Here is an 18,059-nt window from a genome sequence, read left to right as displayed (position 1 = left end):
TGAATCGATTTTATCGAATATAAGATGAGGGTTTTTTCCAGAGCAAATGCTCTGAAAAATGTGGGTGAAACAGGCCAGCCATTGCATAAAAGGTTTAATTCACACAGATTCAACATCAACAACAAGAGAGCAGAGACCCCAGTGGGAGAACATTTTGTTCAAAACTCAGGTGGAGAGAAAAATATGGGAGGTTAAATTAAAACTCAAATTTAACTCTTTCAATGCTGGCCTCAACCAGGATTAGGGAATTTGTATCCCATTATCACTTTGTAGATTAACAAACCAGACAGGCACACAACCTGACCCCATTAGAGGTGTAAATACCTCCTGACACCTCGTTTTATGACTCCAGTCCACCTCTGATTTTAACACTATTGACTGATCAAAGAACTGTGCCTTTGACATTTTGATGTTATCTGCTTCCCATTCTTAACCATGTCATTTGACTTATACTTAGATAGGTTTTTCACATTTTTGTATAACATGCATGATGAAGGGACCTGAGAGGTCTTGCAATCTATATTTACTCAGTAAGCCAATAAAGGCATCATTCAAACTCCACTTGTCTCCTGTAATTCTACGGCTAACACGGTACCAACTCTCATCTTTTTTTGAAAAATACCCTTCGTCTTATAATCCGACCTCAATTAGAGGTCTGATAACAACACTAAGATCCAGATCCCCCGCAGTGCTGCAGGGGACCCAGATCATCCTCCTCTGACAGCCAGCGGACCTCAGTGCGATGCACGCAGACATCCCTCGCTACTGTCCTCCACTTCCGCTGGGTCTTCTATGATGGAGCACCAGCTTGACATGACCTTCCGGTGCTCCACCATAGAAGCCCCTCCGGAAGTACCAGCGGAGGTTGTCTGCGCTCATTGCGCAACGTTCGCCGGCTGCCAGAGAGGTGGATCCTCCGCAGCGCTGCAGGGAACCTGTATCCTCCTCTCCGGCAGCCGGTAGAGGTCTGTGCGATGCACGCAGACAACTTCCGCTGCTACCAGCACTTCCGCTGCTACCGGCACTTCCGCTTTGGCTTCTATGATGGAGCGCCGGCATCATATGTCCTTCCGGTGCTCATTCCAGTGCTTCCGGCCAGCAGCAGAGGTTTATATACGCACAGGCATTCACCAGCTGCCCTTACTATACACCAAGTCGGGGGGGACACATGGCACAGTGGCATATAGGGGGTATAAGGCATATCTGGGAGGCAGCGTGGCAAACCTGGGCTCAGATGTGCATAACTGGGGGGGGGCAGGTTGGGGAAGTTTTTTTTATTTTTTTTTTTCTTTATTCTGTTTCTTTTTAACATCCAGTTATTATAAAAATAATCGTTAGTTGCAGCCCTAGTGTCTTTATGATATAGCGTTAACATTACCCTTCATTGGAACTAAGCCCAAACCCTGAAAACAGCCTTAAACCATTATCCCACTTCCACCAAACTTCACAGTAGACTCTATACATTCTGGTAGGTAGCATTATCCTGACAGCTGCCACCCTGGATTAGTCCATCAGACTTTCAGATTTTTTTTTTTTTACACTGCTCAACAGTCTTGTGGTGGCGTGCTTTTTCACCACTTAGGCTGTGGCAATGCGTATCGTGATCTTCGGCTTTAGTACGGTGGCTTGGTTGTGGAAACCCAATCCCTGAAGCTCCTAACGCACAATGTTTGTGCTGATTCTGAGACTGCAGGCTGAGGAGAAGCTGGTGGATAGGTATTTATGCTGTCAGAAGGCCTGAAGCTCTGGGACTGGTTACCCTGAAGATCCTGAAGACTTAGTCCAGATGTTATAGAATTAAGGATAGCAGCTAGGCTACCTATGAAGGCCCCGTAGTATGGCTTGGTTGTTGTCTGGACAACTGGTGGTGGAATACAGACTGTAGTTACAAACATGAATAGTTTTAGTGATGCCAAGTCAAAACAGTCTGGTCAACGACGCCAATGTTGAGGACAGTCAGCAGAAAATAGTATATCCATTTGTCAGGGTCACAGGCAAGCAAGTCAAGTGTCAGTAACAAGATCAAGCAGAAACTTGGGTACAGAACAAGCAACGCATCAGGCACAGACTATAGGTGAAATTAGGGTTTTATACAGTTCTCCAATGTGTTCCTGTTTTGTACAAGCAACCATAGGTTACATAAACACCTATTTGCACCAAACATTGTGAACATTCCTGTTTATTGAGAAAGTTAATAGGCTAGAATCTGCAACCCTAATTAAGTCTTTGTTCTCGAATATGGCTGCACCTTTACCGAGTCCTTTGCATTGATCAAACCCATCTAAGAACTATTGAAGTTTACATTTAAATGTAATTTGACTTGATTAATTTCCTGTTTTGTATCGATAATGAATGCACAAAAGTAGGGCTGCAACTAACGATTATTTTAATAATCGATTAGTTGGCCGATTATTTTTTCGATTAATCGGATAAAAAAATACATTATTTTAAATTGAAGAAAAATTGCAATAAAAAATGTACAATTTACACTTTCATCTCTTTATTGCAATGGCCTCTCTCTATTCACCTTCTTATTTTACTGACATAATAATAAAAGCTACAAGAACCCAAACACGGTGTTTCTCAAACTAGGTTTTAATACAAAGTTATTAGTAAATATTAATTCATATGTTAACTATTTTTCATATTTAATAAAAACTGAGAAAAAAGCCTTGTTTAAATTTTTTTATTTACCAAACTGCCCCCAGTTATGCACATCTTGACCCCCAGTTTGCCACTCTGCCCCCATATATGCCTTATACCTCTTATATGCCAGATTCCACTGTGCCCCCTGATATGCCACTGTGCCCCTGATATGCCTTATACTCCTTATATGCCAGTGATATGCAACTGAGCCCCCTGATATACCTTTTACCCCCAGATTTGTTTTATGCCCCCCTGATATGCCTAATATCGATATGTCTTATACCCCCTATATGCCACTGAGCCCCCTGATATACCTTTTACCCCCAGATATGTTTATGCCCCCCTGATATGCCTAATATCCATATGCCTTATACCCCCTATATGCCCTAAAAATTCATAATACCCCCCATACACCACTATAACTCACCCATACACCACTCTGGCTCCTCCCCCTCCCATACACCACTCTGGCTCCTCCCCCCTCTCATACTCCACTCTGCCTCCTCCCCCCTCCCATACACCACTCTGCCTCCTCCCCCGCCCATACATCACTTTGGCTCCTCCCCTCCCATACATCACTTTGCCTCCTCCCCCTCCCATATACCACTCTGCCTCCTCCCCTCCCATACATCACTTTGGCTCCTCCCCTTCCTATACTCCACTCTGCCTCCTCCCATACACCACTCTGGCTCCTCCCCCTCCCATACACCACTCTGGCTCCTCCCCCTCCCATACTCCACTCTGGCTCCTCCCATTCTCCACTCTGCCTCCCCCCTCCCATACATCACGTTGGCTCCGCCCCCTCCCATACATCACTTTGCCTCCTCCCCCCTCCCATACTCCACTCTGCCTCCTCCCCCTCCCATACTCCACTCTGCCTCCTGTGAACCTCCGTTTCTGACAAGACACCAGGGAGCCGGGTAGAGAGGCAGAGTGGCGTATGAGAGGGGGAGGAGCCAGAGTGGTGTATTGGAGGGTGGCTCCCATACACCCCTCTGACTCCTCCCCCCCTACCATACACCGCTCTGCCTCTCTACCCGGCTCCGTTACTGAAGGTACTTTCCCTGCAGCTTCATAGAAGCCTCAGTGTAAGTGAAGTGCAGTAACGGAGGCTGTCTGTGCGATGCAGAGAGGATGATTCTCTGTCAGCCGGTGGGGGTCTGCATCGCACAGACAGACTCCGTTACTCACCTTCACTTGCACTGAGGCTTCTATGAAGCTGCAGGGAAAGTACCTTCAGTAACGGTGCCGGGTAGAGAGGCAGAGCGGTGTATGGGAGGGGGGAGGAGGCAGATGGGAGGGGGAGAGAGACGGAAGTGAGAGACCGGCCGACAGTGAGGGGAATCCAGGTCCCCTGCAGCGTAGCGGGGGATCTGGATTCCGGTGTTATAATCCGATCTCTGTTTGAGGTCGGATTATATAAGGAGAGGAGTTTTTCAGAGCATTTGCTCTGAAAAAAACCTCTTTTTATAATCAATAAAAATCGATCCGATTAATCGATGATGAAATTCGTTGACAACGATTTTCATTATCGATTATCGATTTTATCGATTAGTTGTTTCAGCCCTACACAAAAGTCACTTCTTGTCTGTGTTTTATCTATTACACTTTATACCTAATAATGTTGGTTCCTGTACTTATGAAATCTTTCCCTGTAATATTTTACAGCATTGGAAGCTCAGCTGAATAGCATGCCTAAGCCAAATGATGAAACCATTCGCAAAGTTGAGAGAGGATCTAGGCTTGTCACTGTGGTTCCCCAGGACAGTAAAATAATCCTGCAGGTAATTTTTTCACAGTTTCTACCTTGTATTTCTAAAATAAATATAATATTGCACAAGGAATCATACTGTAGATTTTACTTTAATGTAGATAGAGAAGGCTGCACTTGTTTCAAGCAGCTGGTAATGGATTGAGTACTCCACAACAGGGAGCACCAGATTACAAAATTCCGATTTAGGTTGAGAAAAAAGACACAAGTCCATAAAATTCTATCCTGCAGGAAAAGGAAACAAAAAACTTAATTGATATCAACAAGCTATAGCTAATCCTGTCTTTATAGCCAATTCTATCCCCATGTATGAATTTATTTTTGCTAAAAATTAAGCCCATATTTAACCCCTTGACGACTTTAGAGTTAAGTAGAGTTTTGTCATCTGCATGGCAATGATATCTTAGGCCATGTCTCTTAATGATTTCCCCAGTGGTAGCAATGACCTATGGTCAAAAGTGTCAAGTGCACCTGGTAGATCCAGGAGGATTAGGATGGAATAACCACCTTTTGTCTCTTGTCATACGTCATAAGGAGATAATTTAGCACTCGGATTAGCGCTCTTTCCAACAAATATGTTATGGCTTGAGAGATGGTCGTCCTGTTGAGTTGCCACTATTTTTTCAATAATTTTCCAAAAAAAGTGGAAGGTTGGATAGTGGTCTGTAATTTGCCATGCATTCTGGGTCAAATAAAGGTTTCTATAGAACGAGAAAGCTAAAACTTGAGTTGCTGCCAAGTTGGGACACAACATAGGACAGGCTATGAATCTGAATGTTTATCACGATTATATTTGCTCCACTGATCCTTGAAAAAATAGGCATGACTATTCCTTTAATAGAGACAAATGCAAAAAGTATATTTATTTACATTTATTAAAATTGTGCTTTAATTCCACACAGGGTTAAGTGTTTCAGTTCAGAGATACTCCTAAAAAGAAAATATTCTGCAAAACTAACAGTGGCTATTTTTAACTTGGTTGACATTCACTGTTTTGACAAAACTCTGTATCAGAAATGCTATACAAGTTCTGCTAAAAAATCTCATCTAGTGTTAAATGCCCCTTAATTGAAAATGTTTTTGGTTGTATGCAGTTCTTTCTTTTTTACCACATGTACTGTCAGTTGGATGAATAATAATGTGTTTTCACAGATGCCACGTGGAAACTTAGAGACCATTCACCACAGAGCTCTAGTTCTTGCCCAGATACGCAATTGGCTTGACAAGTAAGTGATAAAAATTCACTGTCACTCAATCAGCCTAATATCTAGAAACATGCTTATTTAATGTCTTGTTTTTAGCGTGTAGTGTGCTCATTATGAGTACAAGTTATTTAAAGGGCCATTCAAATTTGCACTGGATACTACTCTTAACACCCCTTCTCAATCCACATCAGAACCCTTCCTTTTTGTTTACCCAGACACCCAGACAATTTAGTTACTACCATGGTGGCAACACAACAGGACATGGTTGACTTTGTAGTATGAGTAGAAATTAAGTCCTGCTGGTTAATATGTTAGCAAGCAATCCATGGGTAACTAGAGGAGATGTTCTGATTTGATTTATTGATGGATCACTGTCCCTGAAATAAAAAAAAAATGCCTTCCTCTATTTTTGTAATTGTTATGACCAAAAGTATTCAGACACCTGATCATCGTACTTATACAAGCTTGTTGAACATCCAATTCCAAAACCTTGGGTACTGATATCAAACACGAGTTTCTCCACACCAAACTAGTCTTTATGAACCCTACTTTGTGTGCAAGGGCACAGTTATGTTGAAACAGATAAGAGCTTTCCCCGAACCGGTGTCACAAATATGTAGCATGAATATTTTCTTTCTCTGGAACTACGGTGCATAGCCCAAAGCCTGAGACATCCTCAGACCATTATCCTTCCTCCACCAACTACTTTACAGTAGTTATTATGCATTCTGATAGGTGGTGTTCTTACACTTACACCTCCATGCTATCACACACACATTCATTCATATACTCTTTCATTTCCTCATTCACAGATACTAATCATTCACATACACTCAGATGGTGTCCCGCCCCTCTTACCTGCATTGCAGATGTCTCTGTGCCTCTTGTTGGATTATCTGAAACATTTAAATGTGAAAAATAAACAAAATAGAAGAAATTATCATTTGTGCAAATACTTTTATTTCTATATGTGTGTAAATATGTGAATGTATAATTTTTTCTAAATACAACTATGTCTTGTTTTAGCTTGATGTTTAAAGAAGCATTTGTATGTATGAGGAAGCTCAGGATCAGTCTCAATTTAATTTATGACCACAACCCAAAGGTAAATTTGAATATTTGTTTCCATTTGTTTGTTTTTCTTTCAATTTATCATTTAATGTTTTTAAGACATTTATTTAAATGTTAATGTCCTTTTAGGTTTTTCTGGAGAACGTGGACCTATTCATAAAACAAATAGACTCTGTGAATTATATCAATTTGTTTTTGACCGAACTAAAGTAAGTATATTTTACTCAATACTGAATGATTTTCTGCTCTTTTACTGTACCCCCTGTAGTCTTACACCATTTATAGATGGTGTCACAGAGACCCCCAGGAAACCACTAACTGCCAGCTCTCACCGTGACAATATGAGAGTGAAAGGGCTAATGAAAAACCCGGAGTAACTACAGTTTAAGCCCAAACCTATTCTCCCCATGACCCCAAAGCTTTACTTGCTGCCACCACCAAGTTCTATTTAAGGTTCTAAAAATATCTAAGATAAACCACAAACATTGCAGATTATCCAGCAAATTCGTCCCCTGTTCTAAACTGGAAGGAAGATTGGCAGCACAACATCTTTTCATTATTATAAAGCTTTGGGGAGCAACCAGGGGTTCACTTTCCTGAGATGACCCCCTACCTACTAAATGTAAATTTATGTTGCAATGGGAAATTGACTTGGGAGAAGAGCTATCTGTGCATGTGAAAGGGCTAAGGGGCTCCCATATATGGGCAGGGAGATACCTTCTAATGGGTTTCTTGCTACAAGTTTTAAGAATGTACAGGTACATCCTAAGAGGACTTGAAAGGGTTAATCACACTCACGCTTTGACACCATTACTCGTGCTCTCATACTCTAACCCTTACTCACACTCACTCCCTCACACTGACTCTTTCGCACACTATCACGCACTCTTACTTGCTCTTATACGCTCTCTTAATGTCCAATAAAATAGGCTCCCCTACCGACCCTCACACCTATCTTGACTTTCCTTCTTTCATCCCCCTCCCTCTGTTTTGTTTCCTCTTCTTTTTCTCAATTTTTCCTCATTCTTGGTTTTCTCTGTCCCTGTCATATATTCATTTTTTTTCTTTCTCTCTTTGCCTCTTTTTGCCTTTCTTTCTATTCTCTCTACTTATTTTATCTCTTAACCTTCTTTCTTTTCTCTCTCCCACTTTTTATGCTGTCTTCCTTTCTTAGCCTCTTCAAAAAAAATATATATATATATATACTGACTTTGGATTGTTGGTATTCTACATACCCCGGCCCTGAGATGTAAGGGCTTAGCGGCTGTTCTGGTAAAACGGCTGGATAGCAACTCTATGCTCAAGGGGCAGCTGCTTTGGTACCCCCAGCATTGCCCCATGTTAGATGGCCATGTCTCCAGTTAACATTCATAGCAGGATGTGACCTAAGTAAATGTTACATTTTCTCTTATTCATGCAAGATGCCTTGTTAACTCTTTAACATAGGTATTTTTCATGACAAAAGGGGTTCCACAGAGTTTAGTTTCCTTCACCATCGTTTAGCAGTTTTAACATTTTTGACCTATCCTTAACGGCTTAACACCACCTGAATTTAGGACATATATTTTTAAAAATATCATAACCTGGAGAGGGGCAGTTAATAAATGTGTTGCTGCTTTGTCCACAGCGATTGTCCTGGGATTTATTTATTTAAAAATATTATCAGACCTACAAAAAAAAGTTACTACAGCATATCTTTCAGCATATCTTTTCAGTGCAATTCTTCAAGGTAACCGTTCCTAATGTATTTTCATGTTAAATATGCAAAAAATTTTAACACTTTTATTTTACCCTTTTTGTGATTGTATTGTTGACCATATGGTGTGTGTATACTTAGGGAAGAAGATGTCACCACAACAATGTACCCCACTTCACATACTCCAGTCAAACAGTCTTTGCAAGGATCAGCTTCTACAAAAGTTGATGTTGTTTGTGACGCAATGAGATCTGTCATGGAGGATAATAATCCCGACAAGTATGTGCATTACACGTTTTGCCAAGCATGTGGCTTTTAAATGGCAATAGCAAAATGCTCATCCGTGGAACTCTGTAAACCAATAATACTGATGTCTGATTAATGGTACATAAGAAATTCCAAAAATGTGTTTTCTATTCAGATTCATTTTCCCTGATTTTGGAATTTCTTGTCTCATTCATCAAACATATTTCCAAGGCAGTTTCAGACAGCATTCACATGAAAGACTGTGCCCTAAAGTCAGGATATATAGAACAAACTGTTAAATTTACACTCTGTTTCACCAAAAGAAAATCAACATCTTTGAACTATGCAAAAATCTGGAAAGTTTTATTCAACATCTGGCCAAGAAAGACAATTACCGTATTGGCCCGAATATAGACCGCACTTTTTCCCCCCACTTTAAGTTTTTAAAGTGGGGGTGCGGCCTATATTCGGGGTCTAGCGCCCGACGCCCGGGACATGCAGTCCGGGGCGCCGGGCAGGCAGCGGGGTTAGGATACAGATCCCCTGCAGCGGTGCAGGGGACCTGTATCCTACTCTCTGATACGCTCAGACAGCCTCCCCTGCCAGTACTTCCCACGGGGGGAGTGCCGGCACGGGAGGTTGTCTAAGCGCATCGCGTGGACGCCGGTGAACGTCCGCATGATGCATTTTACATCCCCCCCCTCCGACTTACCAGAGCAGACTCCCGGGTGTCTTGCAGGGCCGACGGAAGACATCTATGCAATACGCGTATACAACTTCCGGTGCCGGCACTTCCGCTGAGTGCCGGCACCGGGAGTTGTATATGCGATGTGCATAGATGTCCCCCTCCGGCCCCGCAAGACACCCGGGAGTCTGCTCTGGTAAGTCGGGGGGGGGGGACAGTGTGGCAGCATATCTCGGGGGGGAGGACAGAGTGGCAGCATAGGTTGGGGGGGGCAGAGTGGCAGCATATCTCGGGGGGGAGGGACAGAGTGGCAGCATATCTCGGGGGGGGGAGGACAGAGTGGCAGCATGTTTTTTTGGTGCTTTTTTAAAGAAAAAACTTTTTCTTTAAAAAAGCACCAAACTTTTAGGGTGCGGCCTATATACGGGGGCGGCCTATATCCGAGCCAATACGGTACTTTACACCTACTATGCTTAACACAGTTTTTAGTCCAGGCCTAATCCTGCCATTTAAAACGTCTCAATTGTTACTCTTTGTTCATTTCTGGATTATAGGTTGGGAGACTAAATCTAGTTCAAAACATTTGTTACATCAGTTTCCTGTCTACAGCTAAACATAACACCTAAAAAGCAAACCAGTAGATAGATAGGCTTAGTTAAAGTATAAACTGTGTATAGGATTGTGACCTGGAAGGGAAATATATCCACTGACCTGGCATTTAAAGGATAAAGGGGTTGTTGTCTATTTAAAACGTTATTCTTTCTGCCCTGTCTGGGATTGAAGTGCTTGTCTCCTGTGAATGCTGCCTAAGAGTGCGCTAGGAAAAGTAATTCCCAAGTAAGAATTCACAATTTGTCTACTAAACGTCCTTAGTATTTTATTCTGAAGTAATGTTTATCCCTGACACATTCCCCTTTTTTACCCTATTATGTGACCCCTTTTATTTTTTGTCATATTCTCCTAACGTTTGTTTTCTCTTGAAAAGGTATTGTTTATCAATACTTACAACTTATGTCCGAAAAACGAAACCCGAGTTGGAAATCGCCCTCCAAAAAGTTCATGAGCTTAGAGGTACTTTTTCTTTTTTTAAAAAATATTTAAAAAAATCAATTAATCAGGAACCCTCAATATTGAGAAAATACAGCTGACTTCCAGATTAGGTGGTTCATAGAATTTTTCTAAATGTGTGTGGAAAACATATGCACAAATCTAAAACCATGGGCATTAATATCGAGAATACACACAAAATTAATGATTTAATGTTTCCTGAATCATAAGTATCAATTACTGTGTTTTACTACTTTTAATAAATTATCTAATAAAACTATTAGTAATGGGTAATGGTGGACCCCAGACTTATAAGTCTATATTGTGTGTGTGTATATAATAAAACCAACTGAGCTTAGTATGACATTTTGGAAACTTTTAACAGAGAGCCCCCCATCTCCTGAGAGAGTCAGTGCTGAAGAAGCCTTGAGGTACTTGATGTTCTTGGTAGACGTCAATGACCTGTATGATCATTCCCTTGGAACGTACGACTTTGACTTGGTCATTATGGTGGCTGAGAGATCACAAAAGGTTTGTGCATGGAATGAATAATTTTGTTTTTGAAAGGTCTTAACTCTGCTTATTTTCTTGAAATGTTAACCGACAATAGTGATTAGTTTTTCAAAGGATTTACTCTTTATGCTGAGTTTACCCTGCACATTCTATAATGTAATGGGTGTGGAGACTATACATATACAGGGCCAACCAAGCACCCGGAGCAGAAGCTTAATAGGGTTGGACCTTCATAATGTATAGTGAAAGCAAGAAGCTGAAACACAAATCCTGTCTCGGCTGTCCCTCTAGTGAATAAACCCCTCTCATTTACATTTCCTATTTTAGGACCCAAAAGAGTACCTTCCTTTCTTGAACAAACTGAAGAAAATGGAAGTTAATTATCAAAGATACACCATTGACAAATATCTTAAGAGATACAACAAAGCACTTGGACATCTTTGCCAATGCGGTAGGTATATGTTATGATACCTTTAAAAAAAAAAAAAAAAAAAAGAAAGTTATCCCGCAAGTGGTATTATTAACTTTACTAAACACCTTGGTTATGGTAAATATTCTGGCTAAAGATGGTGTTTAGATTTTTTTTTTTAACGTGTGTGTGTAAATATTTAGGCATGTGCACGTGTATATACATACACATAATCATGGTTTTCTCTCCCGCTATGCAAAATGTCCACCATTTTGATGGGATGATGTATTACAGTTAGCAAAAAGCCTCTTGCATTGGAATAGCTACCAGGCTGGTGCCTTGTTTTCAGTTTTCTTGAGTTACAGTTGCTTTCTGGTCAAAAGTATAATGCTATTCATTTATTGGTACATGCTAACACTTTTTGAGAGGGGTTTACTTGCAAGCAATAGGCAACTACCTTTCATGTGTTTTGCTATGATTACATAGCAAACATGTTTTTATTTAATACAGAATAAAGTATAATACAGAATAAAGTATAAATAAGCCTGTCCGTGTTTCATTAACTATATCAAGAATGCTAAAACGGGCATTATAAATAGCACACATTCGGTATTTTTAAACTCAGGACAAATATTAGACTCTATTTAGCTTTTTTTTTCTCCATTAGCTTTTGTAGAAGAGTAAAAATAATAGTCAGATTTTTTCACCATATTGTATAAATGTTTTCATAGTAAATTATGATATGATCAAAATAATGATATCTAACGAAAGCACTTCTTGTCCTGACAAACACAATATATAACTTTTGTGGGTACAATAAATGAGTAAATTACATTTAAACATGAGCACCACAGAAATGTTAAACCAGCCATTGACATGAAGGGTACAAAAAATTTAAAAAAATCATTGTAGAATGATCAATCTCATGATTTTTTGTGGCATGTTGGTTCAGCAAACTATTGTTTTTTTCAAGGAGAGAGAGGGCTTTCTTTTGATGCCATAGTTAGATAATTGGTGAAAATTTAGGAAGAGAAATTTAGTAAAAACTAGCGAAAATTAGAAAAAAAACTAATTTTTTAATATATTTTCTCCTCTGAATACTCATAAAATTAGTTAAAGTGATGGAAAATCTCCTCCAAATGTATCAGCTGAGGTGTCTTGATTCCCAAAATACCTAATTTATATAGAATTTCCATACTTTCCCAGCACTTATAGGGATCACACTATAAGGTGTATATGATCATGGCACTGGATACCTCTGTTGGTCTGCTAATTTCTTAAATAATCAAATAAAGACAGACAACTGAACGGATTTCAAAGGCCACAGCTTTATCTAGAATCAAATACTGTGACACGAAAACTTTATTAACGTAATGCGTAATTTTACTGTAATTTTAGTAACCTCCAAACTTAGCGTCCCAAACACCCACCTACCATTTCAAACCATGGAGGTTACAACCACAGCCCCATGCAACAACCATATGACTTAAAACTGTTGCCGGAACTCACGTGACCATGTTGCCGCGTACACCAAACCACGCACCGTAAACCGCACTAGCACGTGGTGTAATCACAAAGGCCCCCTGGTTCCCTTGAGACCTTGCCCGTGGGAAAAGGACCATTCAAAGTACACAATAACCACGGTTTCCATACCTCGGATGAGAAACCACGACGGGTTCACCCACCTACCGTGAATAAATCCCAAAAAAACATGACCGGAACCTTGCCAATGCATTTAACCCTACTTGAATGCGCTGGCTCCTCCGCAAGGACACCGCCTTTTCCAAACCACACCTAATATCCAACAACCAGATATCCGAGCCAATGTCTGTAAGGTGAATCCCGTCCCTACGAAACAAGGCGGTATTGTCACCTTCCAAATCAGAGTGCAGCACAGCAATGCCACCAAACCTGGAAACAAAGCGAGATACTGCTTTATTAACCTTAATTCTGGCTCTGTCGACACCCTGTAACGAGCGAGCACCACACCAAAATAAACGCGGCGTGATATGCGACCAAACAATCACAAGGCCTGAAAAATGGTCACGTTTGATATCTATAATCAACACACTCAAAGGAACACCACAAAGGTCATTACCCCCACCATGCAATACCAGAATATGCGGAGGAGGGCCAGATCTGACCCCAGCATAAAATTCAGAGACAATCTCATCCCATGACTTCCCCCTAAAGCCAAACCATCCAACCTGAGCTTCGTCAACCGAAAGGTTCAACTGAGTGCCCTGAGCACGAACGGCCACCCTCTTCTCAGCTCAGCAGACGAAGGAATGACCGAAAATCCAAGCCCGGCAGCATTCCACATCTGCAAGAGACAAAAATAGACAGCTCACGGGCACTGAAAATGACGCAAGAATAGAAGAGCAGACTATACCAAATGAGGCCGGACATACGAGCGAAAGCGAGCTGATCCCCATTGCCCTATCCGCCTTATGGTCTCCTTAGGAAGACCCCATCTGGCCACCTCAGTAGCCACCCCAATACGAAAGGTGTGAGAAGCGAACTCCCTTGGAGACAAGCCAAGTACAGAAAGCCCTTTTATAGAAACTGAGATAAATAGGAACCATTAGCGTGCACAAAAAACGGCCCCTGAACTCGAGGACGTAAACCTAAAAAACGGGACAAACATTCGGACACAGAGATGACCCTGCCAGTCGGAACAAGGATACTGTGAAGCCCCTGCCCAATTGATCCATTTTCGAACACCTAATATCTAACCTCACAGAATCAAAACAAACACAAACATCCTCAACACCGATAACCCCCCCCCCCTCAACCACACTGGAAGGGCTAACAAACTTACTGATACGCAAAGCCCCGAAAAACGCTACCACGAAAGCCGCGCGGAACAACACCCTTTCAAAATGGTCCGTACAAAGGGTACCCAAACAATCACACAGCCTACCCAAGATACCAAAAGTAACCGGCCGACGAGAATCCCTCGTCCTAAAACCCTTCCGAAAGCCCTTCAGGGCCTGCTGGATAATAAACACCTTACAAAAATCAACTTCACACCGCAACTTACAACGAAAAGACAATGCAGCAACCAATTGGTTTACCTTAGAAACCAACACACCATTCTCAAAGGAATCATCCAAATACGCCAGCAGAACCAAACCTGTCTTCGGTAGATGAAGGGGTACTCCCCGAAGCCAGGAAAGCATGCCAAACCGTCCAAGCCTGCTGGTAGGCCGTCCAAGTAGAGGAAGCCAACGAACGCCGAATCAAGGTCAAGGCACAACGTCCACAGCCAAGCCGGGCAATGCAAACCCGACCAGTGGGCTGACGGCGCCAGTTGCCGGAATCGTGACCGTTGCTGTCGAGACAAAGCATCCGCTATAGAATTCTCCACACCAGGGATATGTACTGCAGACAAAAACATATTCAATTGCAAACATTGTAACACAAGATGTCTCTTCAACACCGGGGGTGAAGAAGCTGAGATGCTATTGATGGCTGTCACGACACCCATGTTATAACAACGCAACCTCACGCGCTTATTCTGAAAGAGGTCACCCCAAAGCTCAACAGCCACTACAACCGGAAAAAGTTCAAGAAACACCAGATTCATACAAATCCCGGACTCAGTCCAGGCCACGGGCCAAGCGGAAGCACTCCATTGACCCCCCCAAGTAAACGCCGTAGCCCACACCACCAGCTACGTTAGTGTAGAATTCCAAATCGACATTAGATACCACTTCATCCATCCAAATGGCCCTCCCATTGTACTCACACAGAAAGACGTCCCATACTGCCAAATCGTCTCTCAAGACCCGAGTAATCCTAACGAAATGATGGGACGCCTTGACCCCAGCTGAAGCCATCGCCAACCTCCTACAAAAAAACCCTACCCATCGGTATAATGCAACAAGCAAAGTTAAATTTCCCTAACAACGACTGCAGTTGTTTCAAAGTAACTTTCAAAGTAACTTATCCATGGGTAGTTGAAATGTCATGGACACAAAGTCAATCTCTATACCCAAAAACTTCAATCTAGTAATCGGGCCCTTCGTTTTGTCAGGAGCCAGAGGCACCCCAAAACACAGCATGACGCTCTGCAATGTAGTCAGCACCATAGTGCAAACCTGAGATCCCCCAGGACCAATACATAAAAAATCATCTAAATAATGGATGACAGAGGGAACCCCAGACTCTTCCCTAATCACCCAATCACCCAATCAAGAAAGCAACTGAATGTTTTGAAATAGAAACAGGAAATTGAACACCCCATAGGCAAACATCTGTTAACAAAGTAGTTCCCGTCCCACAAACAACCCAACAAGTGAAAGCAATCCGGGTGAACTGGCAATAGCCGGAAAGCCGATTCCACGTCTGTTTTTGCCAACAAAGCCCCTTTACCGTAGCGCCGGACCCAGTGCAACGCAGAATCGAATGAGGTGTAAGAAACCCTACACAATTCCTTGTCAATGCCATCGTTTACTGACCCACCAATCGGAAAGGAAAGGTGATGAATCAACCTGAATTTCCCGGTTCCTTCTTGGGCACCACGCCCTAGGGGGAAACCCGAAGGTTAACCAGAGGAGGACTAGAAAAGGGGCCCGCCATGCGACCCAACGCAACCTCTTTTGACAACTTCTCCCTGACCACCTTGGGGTAAGACAACGTGGATTTTAAGTTTCTTGCAACAGTGACCGCCTCACCATCTTGAAACGGAATATAAAAAGCTGCGACCGCCCTATCAGGATATCTAGACAACCACGGCAACATCTCACTTACTTTCATAGTAGTCGTCCCCTTTTGCACCACCCCCTGACCCCTTTCCACCCTTGGCCTTTTTAAAACACTTTGACAGAGGGTGGAAACCTGAGCATCCTGAACATTCATGTTTAAATCTGCAGCTGGTACCCCACTTACATTGTCCCTCGTTAAATTGCCAGCAATAGCCTTTTTGAGACCTGCTGACGACGAATTGCTGGCCCAGGCGGGAAAGCCTTGAGCCACAGAGCAATGCCCTTATGGTCCCATCTAATCGACGAACGCACCGCTTTTCTCTGAGGAAACTGTTCGTCATACCGGAGCCAGGCCAGGCTGCCATAGACCCTGTGCGCCTCCCCAATGCTATCCATGTAGCAAAATAGTTGTGAAAAGTGGTCAGAAGCCTTCTCACCAATAACACTTCCCAAAATGGCAAACGCCTGCTACCAGTTCTGAAACGTTCTAGGGATTAGGGGAAAACTGCGTTTCTCTTCATCCTCTTCTTTTTTCCTGTCGTCAGCCTTAGACAACCTGTCCAAATTAAAACCCTCGAACGGCAAGAGGGTAACTATATCGACATACTCCCCCTTCCATATCTGATCCTTCACCTCCTGTTTTAAGTGAGCCCTTAATGGACCCTCGAAACACATATACACTTTGCTGTATCAGATAAACGTGGGGGATCCGTCCCTTCAGCTACCTTGTCAACACCAGTAACAGGTAAGGCACCCTCAGCAGAACGCACCCCAGTGCCCTCCTACCCCCCCCCACGGTACCCAACGAAGTACCATGTGAATCATGGCAGCGCCAGAAGTAGCAGCAAAAGCAGCAGGGAACTTATTAAGCAAAGAAGTAAGAGCAGAAACAAAAGAACCCCAATCCCCAGGGTTAATAGCAGGGGCATACCCACCCGTCACAGGTGTCTGAGACACAGATAACTGAGTGGCCTGCATATGTACTACGGGACCAGTATCCTGTGAGGACTCACCAGGCTGGCTTAGGGGCGCTTGCACAGCCGTTCCAGACGTCAGCACACCGTCAGGAGCTGTAGTAGTGAAGAGTTCTGGAGTATCAGCCAGCCGTTGAGCACAGGGTGCCCCTACTGTGCTGACTGGCTTCTGGCCAGGTAACCGATCCTGAAGCTTGCACCGGACTTGCTCCGCCGGTCAGCTGCTCCATACGTTCTTCCAGCCGCAAAGTCCCGTTCTGTAGAGCCGACTTCCGGATCCTCGCCATCAGCACCTCCAACTCGAACATTTTTCCAACGGGAAAAAAACTGCAAAAACCAATATTCCTCCGAAATAGAAAATCTGCCTCTACATGTGTCCATGCACAATACTGAAGAGGCCCTACACCATGACCCTACTTAAAGGGGCATTAACCCCCGCCCCCAAATGACCCTAACCTATCAAAAAGGGATGCATGAGGTGATCATGCACCCCCCACCTGATCCAGGCCTGATCATACGGCCCCTCCCTTGAATTCTGTCTATCCGGGGCCCACTTTATTCTTTACATAGCCATAGAATTCTTACATTAGGTTTGATGGGATTGCAACTCTAATTTTAAACAAATAAACCAACAACACCCACAAAAGTATATATTTTTGTAAAGCAGACAACCCAGACTATCTTATCAGGGGTATTTGGGCATTCTTCACGCAGCTATTTGGCCACCAATCACTGTCAAAGGTGGCCTCAGAAATTATTTCTTGTGCTTTTTTTCACCAACTCTTCTGTGTTGCTTAGATTTTCTTTGTGTTATGGCAGAAAAAAAATCGTCCAAAAGCTGCATCTCCTGATTCTGGAAATACCCCGCATTCTTAGTTTTTTTCTTTCTAGAAGGCCATATCCAACACTTTTTTTTTTTTTTTTTTAAATCGTGATTCGGCATAAGAGCAGAGTGAGAAACATGGTTTCTCACTCTTCTCCCTGCAACCCTCTTGCACCGATCACAGTGTGATATCCATGCAAGTCCCCATAGACTTTCATAGAGATCACAGTGTCTGTGATGAGTGCCTCATCGGAGCGATCGGAT

General features: G+C 42.7%; 1 protein-coding gene across 1 annotated transcript in view; it reads left to right on the top strand.

Annotated features, from left to right (window-relative positions):
• ELP1 (elongator acetyltransferase complex subunit 1) overlaps positions 1-18,059 on the top strand; it is a 65,921-nt gene that overhangs the window by 30,373 nt on the left and 17,489 nt on the right. The window contains exons 19-26 of the mRNA XM_053462046.1: positions 4,315-4,430; positions 5,570-5,643; positions 6,649-6,727; positions 6,823-6,902; positions 8,531-8,668; positions 10,306-10,391; positions 10,753-10,898; positions 11,208-11,331. Coding sequence (XP_053318021.1) covers positions 4,315-4,430; positions 5,570-5,643; positions 6,649-6,727; positions 6,823-6,902; positions 8,531-8,668; positions 10,306-10,391; positions 10,753-10,898; positions 11,208-11,331 — 843 coding nt within the window. The remainder of the gene's footprint in view (positions 1-4,314; positions 4,431-5,569; positions 5,644-6,648; positions 6,728-6,822; positions 6,903-8,530; positions 8,669-10,305; positions 10,392-10,752; positions 10,899-11,207; positions 11,332-18,059) is intronic.

The sequence above is a fragment of the Spea bombifrons genome, chromosome 1 (genome assembly GCF_027358695.1).
Source record: "Spea bombifrons isolate aSpeBom1 chromosome 1, aSpeBom1.2.pri, whole genome shotgun sequence".
Classification (NCBI taxonomy): Eukaryota; Metazoa; Chordata; class Amphibia; order Anura; family Pelobatidae; genus Spea; species Spea bombifrons.
The sequence above is the reverse complement of the archived record's forward strand: the minus strand, read 5'-3'. Positions and strand labels throughout refer to the sequence as shown.